We start from the raw sequence: 7,047 nt of genomic DNA, 5'->3' as shown, positions 1-7,047 counted from the left end.
TTAATATTATTATTATTATTATTTGTATTTATGTATATATATATATATATATATATATTTTAATATGAAGAAGAGAAAAATAAGAAACGAACCGAGTGCTCTCGTATAAGAGCTTGATACTTGAGCATTAAATTTTGCCTGGTGAGTACGCTAGTGTTACGCCACTTCTGGTAAGCGTTTTTCGCACTCTCGACAGCCCTTTCCATTTCTTCCTTCGTACATTTTGGAGTACGGTAGAGAAGTTCGTTCGTTGCTGGATCATGAACATCCGTGAATTCTGTCGCCTTTGATTCTGAAAAAGAGATCGCGATATATCGGTAAAGAAGATTCCTGCACCAAGTCGAAAGTAATGAACAGAATTTTTCAAATTTTTTCAGTTAATTGATTTTAAATATTTTTTTTATTACGACTGTATATTTCGTTTATAAACAAAAAAAAAATATATATATATATTAATAATTATTTTAATTATTTTTCGCGCGGACGAATTGTGATATTATTTTTTTCTCGTTTGAAGGGATGAATCGAATTTAAAAAACAATGGTGGACATTCGTTAACAATGAAATAAATTAACATTTAATTAGAATAATTACCCACGAATTGTCCGTCGATATACATTTGAACAGTCGATGAACTTGAACCGTATAACCTAGAGATATAACGTGCCTGTAAAATTATTTATATTGTTTTTATAAATAAAACGTTTCGTCAAATGACAAAATCAATATTTTTCAATAATATGTTGCAATTATGTTAGATAAGAACATTCTATCTAACGTATTGTTTGTTATGTTAGCTCGGTAAAAAAAAATGATAATCATTTCATTGAAGATAACAGCATGCAAACTCTCGATGAAAAAATAATTTCAACGATTCCGCTCATTTGTAATTTTATTAGAATAAATCTTTTGATAATTTTTTCTTTTTCTCTCGTTCTCTGTAAAAAAATTTGTCCGAATGACCATGTAGCCTACTTTGATTAAAATGTAATAGAGCCAATTGAGTTTGCGCACAAGTTGCTACGTCAATTACTTTACCACGAGGGATGAAGGCATTGATTGAAAAAACATGTATCGTACCAATATTCAAATATATCAAACGTAAAAAATTATCTTGACATGCGACAAAAAAAAAAAAGCAAAAAAAAAATAAAAACAGAAAAGAAAATTGTGAAATAAAATCGAACGAAGTTGAAACTATTTCTCCTATCTCTGAGATAATATATTATCCATACGATTAGTTTTTGTATTCATATAGTCAACACGTAAGCAAGTAAATGAAGATAAACTTTAAGATATACATATATATAATTTTAATAATTTTATATAATTATTAACTATTACGAAAATGTATGAATTTTCTTTTTTTTATAAAACTTCTCCTACCTCGCATTTAATGATCCTCCTTAGAAGCGCCATTTTTGTTTTGTTTAATTATTATGTCCCACTATTGTTTCTATAAAAACTGCTACGTACAGAACTGAACGAAACCACGGATAACACTGTGACTGTCTTGTTTCGTGGATCGAATTCGACGACCAATGTTTTTAGAATGATTAATTCGTCCTTGTGTTTACAATACCATCCTCCCCACTGCTAAACGAACTGGTGTCTACCTTTTCGCTTGCGATCGATGTTTTTCTACCGAGGTTTATTGCTATATTCAATTTTGTTTATCGTTATATTTTGTCACAAATATTTTCTACATTATTTTATTTTTTTAATAGTACAATTATATCATAATACGAAAACCATAAAAGCATTTCTCAATTAACTACTTGTTCCTACGTTAAGTATTTGATATTCATCCCATTTATCTACAAATAAATATACGTGTGTATTTAAATGTAATCATTAGTTGTTTTAATCAACGATAGATGTCACTAGTAAAACGATATTTTTTTAAATAGAAATCTGAATTACCGATCGACAATAATCAAATACCGACGTATGGTCGGTAAATTATCATATGATTTTATATTCATAAAAAATAAAAAAAAAAAAACCACGATTCATAATCATTATTATTATTTCTTCTTTCGTAATAACTTAAGACTCTCTTTGTTTAGATAATAACTAGACAACTACTGCGCTATGTAATTAAAATGATTTTTAAACGAAAAGAAAAAAATATATACTTTGTCGTATCGTAACGAGAGAGTAAACAGTAAAAAAATATAAAAAAAAAACCAACGAGAAAGATAAATGAAGAGTACAAAAAAAAAAACATAAAAGGTGAAGAAAAAAAAATAATATATAAAACGCGTATAGAGCGCAGGTGAGTCAACAAATGTCAAAAGCAACGACGACAACTTTCCCGATAATTTTATTTATTTATTTTCTTTTTTTGCATTAAAACAAACGAGCAATAAACAGACTGGACACTGTCAAGAATCTCATGCTTTTCTACGTAAATACGTGGGCGGAAAATCATGGCACGACGACTATGGGACATACAACCGAGTCGACGTACTTTTTCTCACTCTTTATCTTTATCTTTATCTTTCTCTCTTTCTCTTTTCTCTTTCTCTCATAAACACATATACAACACATACACACACAAAGATACATATATATATACGTAATTATTTAGTTATATACATATGTGTATATATATATAGATATGTACATACATTATTGCATACATACATGCATACATACATGCATAGATACATACATACATATACATATGTATATATATATATATCAACAAGTAGATGGAACGTATATCTGAAACTGGCAAGAACTTTTGCGCATTCGATTCGCCTGATCGAATCATCGGAGCATGTTTTTCACGCTCACAACTCGATCGAGTCCACTTGAAAATTGTATACTTTATTTGTATTAGTATCGTATAGCTCGTGCCTTCGGAAAAACTATCCTACATAGATATATTCAAACATAGAAATATATATTATAATAATATACACGTCTATCTATATGTATATTATATATATATATATATATATATATATATATGTGTGTGTGCATTGAGATATATATAATATATATATAATATAAATACACGAATACGTATTATATACACGGTGTGACTCAGAAAAAATATGATATCATACTTATCTTTTTTTTTTTTTCCCCCTCAATGTTATAAATCCCAATCTTTACATGCAAAACCAACGAAAAGTATTGACAAAGTGTTCTGGTGTATCGAAATAATATTATAATAAAAGAAAAAAAAAGAAAAAAAAAAAAAGGAAAAAGAACTATTTATAAATATTTCGAAGAGATGATTCGAGATTACGATAAAAGTTCGTTACAAAATTTGAATCGACAATTTTACAATATTTATCTTTTCGAACTTGCATCAAATACAATTTTTTCTTTTTTTTTTCTTAGAAAAAACTATCGACTTAAAAATTTAAATAACAATACTTCAAACGATATGCCATATTTGATTACCGTTGACATTTAAAATATTTCTCGAAGATTTATTTTGATTATTATTAAAGATCCTTTAACTCAGGTTGAAATTTTTTTTATTTAATTGCTATATCGAAACGACTTTCTATTTTTTTTTTGGGGAGGGAAATTTTTTTATAAAATCAATTAGAAACGATTCTACGATAGTTTTTTTTTTTATGAGAACCACTCTATGTACACATACGTAGTATCTATATATGTATTAAGTATGTATGTAGGTAGTTACGTTTCTATATACATATATATGTTACAACAGTGTACAGGTCGCTGACTCGGCGAACTCGACGATGACGGAAGTCGTCTCCCGGTAGAACGTTAAAAGGTCGTCATTTTTAAACAATACGGAGACCTCCACTTTGTTAATTTATTCGTTCATGTTTTTTATTTTATTTTTTAATCAACAAAATGAACTATGAAATATAAGAAGTTTCCGAAAAAAAAAGATACACGTCTATAAATAAAACGAAGTTATGTTCGTCAAAAAGTATATGACATTTAATTAATTAATTTATTATCCATTCAACGATCATAAACAAATTTTCTATCGTTTAATAATTATCATGAATATATCGGTATCCGATTTAAACAAAGGTACAAAATCAATCGAATTAATTATGGTATTTCTAAATTAAACAACAGAACACAATATTCTAATTATTGTAATTTTAAATAATTAGATGTACGAATGTGTAAAAATAATAAATAAATAGTTACGCGTATATATGTGTAAAAATGAAATATTTAAATTACTTATATAATTTATAAATTCTATACACTTATATGTTTTCTATACAATATTATAAGAAGAGAGTATATATTAAATATTGTATAATTATTTATTATTATATATATTATATTATCATAAGTATATATAATATATAATATATACTTATGATTTATAAGTTTCCATAGGGGTCAGGGAATTAAAGAATATTTTCAACACGATATCGTGATATGATGATAATTGAATTAACAAAAAATCAAATGACATTTATAATATTTAATGAAGAACGATTAGTAAAGAATATATTTTGACCAATAAGAAAAAAAAAAAAAGAAAAAAAAAAAARAAAAAAAAAGGGGAAAGTTCCAAATTATCGATTGACTTTCAACGTTTCTCAATCACATCCTGTTTAAAGATTATTATGTTATCGTCGTTGGCAAAGCAAATAACTTATACTACTTATCGTGTAACGTATTTTGTAACGAGTTAGGCTTCTTCCTTCTTCGTGTGTGCTCGTCGGTTCGAATGTTAAGCTCGTCGAAGCGTCAAACCGACTAGATTATGCGAATTAAGTGGCCTTCCTCTCTCCCTCTCCCCGGACCCCTCTTTCTTTCACTCTCTTTTCACCACAATACTAATGTAAGTAAGTAAGTAAGTAAGTAGTTCCATTTCTGTTCTGTAAATAAATGAGAATACAACTTATGTCAGTGATAATAATAGTTTTATTTGATTATCTTGTAAACAAGTTATGTTACACGTTTAAAAGAAATTCGTGTTTAATTATTTGAATAATTAGAATAATAATAATAATAATAATTAATCATGACGATGACGAAGATTAGGATGAAAAAAGAGGAAGAATAATTTTTTTTTTTTTTTTTTTTTAAATAATCTCCATTTTTTTAAGTCTGTTTGACAATCCTTGAAGTTGAAAGATTAGCGTGATATATATATATATATTTTTTTCTTTACGTTTAATAAACGTTCGTATGTGTGTGTGTGTGTGTGCAAGAAAAAGATGGACAATAGGTAACGCCCACACCTGTTCATAGTTGAGAAGAGATGAGTAAGTAGCTGAAAAACCTGATTTCAGAGACGAATCTAAAACTTGTCTAACGTGGATAATACATTGGCGCGTCAAAGTGTTTTTTAAAAATTAGAAAATAAATTAGAAAGTTGTAAAAACGTTTTCGTTAAATATTCTCACGCATGATTAATTAAATTTGTATAAAATTTGTTAGATAATTTAATTACAGTTTTAATGGTTTATTAAATTTGCTCGATACTTAACGGTTATATTTCGTTCGAATAAATTTTCTTTTAATTATTGGGCCATAATGTTAATTACATAATTACGAGTTGTTAAATGATTTTTTCATTGGTGTAATATTTATTTTTCATGACGACAAGTCCGAAACAAAAGTTTAATTATTTAGAATATGTTATAAATTGATTTGAAAAAAAAATTGTAAGATGTTTTAAATATGTCGTGTGTTTTATGAAATTGATATATTATAAATTATATTTGATAGATATTAAAAATTATGTTATCGTGGATTTTAGAAGAAAATTATCTTTGAATAAAATCTTGTGCAGAAAATTCTATTGTATAAACTATTGTAATTATATTAATAATTTTTTCAAGTATTTTGATTTTTCGTTATGTTTTTTTTGGACAGAAAATTATTATATGTAATTATATATTTATTTTTGGCTTATTCGCGACGCCAATGCGTTAGAAAAATATGAACAAGGTGAAAGAAACGAAACGAAATGAAAAGAAAAGAAACGAATAGAAGGTTAAAAACGAAGGGAAATCTAAACGAAATGCAAAACTATTTCGTGCTCGTTATCTGCCTTAAGTTCCGGTTCGTACGATATTCCATATGGAGACACGTGAAAGTTCGATTCGGATTCCGGATTAGATCTTAGACCATAAACTTTGAATACGATCTAAACTGAAACAACACCGTGTATATATATAAACCTGACACTCTTTTATTTTGATACCAAAATTTATGAAACAATACAGAGGATGGGTTAAAAAAAATTCCAATTGTGTCTACAAGAAAACAAATACTTTTATTATTTTTTAATAAAAAGAGAATTTTTGTAACCCCCCGAAATAAATAATTGTTTCTATATGTTATACTATATATTTATATATTAGATTGTTTGAAAAGTAAATGACAATTTTATAATTAAAATTTGAAAAAGTAATTTCAACATTTCCATATATTCAATTTATTAAATTAATATAAGTTTACACGAATTTGTGTGTGTGTGTGTTTTTTTTAAAGTCAATTTATTACTTACATTATCTTAGCTATTTTATCTATTTTATATTTATATTCAATTTGTTTCTCTTGTTTTTGGATATTTGTGTGGAAATACAATAATACTATAACAACTCAAATTTCCTAAATTTAACAAAAATTTACCATGAATTTATTTCTAATTAATCTCCGGGTATTAAACAGTACAAATATATTCTTACGATATTTCTATTAACGAATCAACCATATACGATTACGAATCTTTTTTTTTTGCTTTTTTCTTATTATTGTTTCTATTCCAAATAAATATACATATATCTACAAAATTACCCAATTTGAAACACACATTCAATTAATATCAAAACCTCACAAATGAAGTTTCCTATATTACTATACCGAGATTTCTATCATAAATAATAATATCATCATCCTCATCATTATCAACATCATATACAGGGTGACCCGAAAAGAATGTACATTATTAATTTGAAACGTGATTTTCCTCTGACTTCGTAGAAATAGGGAATTCCATAAAAGAAGAACGAAAATTGCTCGAAAGAGAAGAACGGCGGGTGGGTGGTGGTGGTGATGGTGGTGGTGATGAAG

General features: G+C 26.8%; 1 protein-coding gene across 1 annotated transcript in view; it reads right to left on the bottom strand.

The window, feature by feature from the left end:
• The window catches only part of LOC106785142 (probable methylmalonate-semialdehyde dehydrogenase [acylating], mitochondrial), a 4,856-nt gene extending 3,246 nt beyond the window's left edge, over nucleotides 1-1,610 (bottom strand). Inside the window, exons 1-3 of the mRNA XM_014745339.1 lie at nucleotides 1,387-1,610; nucleotides 595-667; nucleotides 93-292 (exon numbers count right to left, since the gene is read on the bottom strand). Coding sequence (XP_014600825.1) covers nucleotides 93-292; nucleotides 595-667; nucleotides 1,387-1,419 — 306 coding nt within the window. The 5' untranslated portion in view covers nucleotides 1,420-1,610. The remainder of the gene's footprint in view (nucleotides 1-92; nucleotides 293-594; nucleotides 668-1,386) is intronic.
• Nucleotides 1,611-7,047: the final 5,437 nt, after the last annotated feature.

The sequence above is a fragment of the Polistes canadensis genome, unplaced genomic scaffold (genome assembly GCF_001313835.1).
Source record: "Polistes canadensis isolate GaletaPanama2010 unplaced genomic scaffold, ASM131383v1 scaffold_45, whole genome shotgun sequence".
Taxonomy (NCBI): domain Eukaryota; kingdom Metazoa; phylum Arthropoda; class Insecta; order Hymenoptera; family Vespidae; genus Polistes; species Polistes canadensis.
The sequence above is the reverse complement of the archived record's forward strand: the minus strand, read 5'-3'. Positions and strand labels throughout refer to the sequence as shown.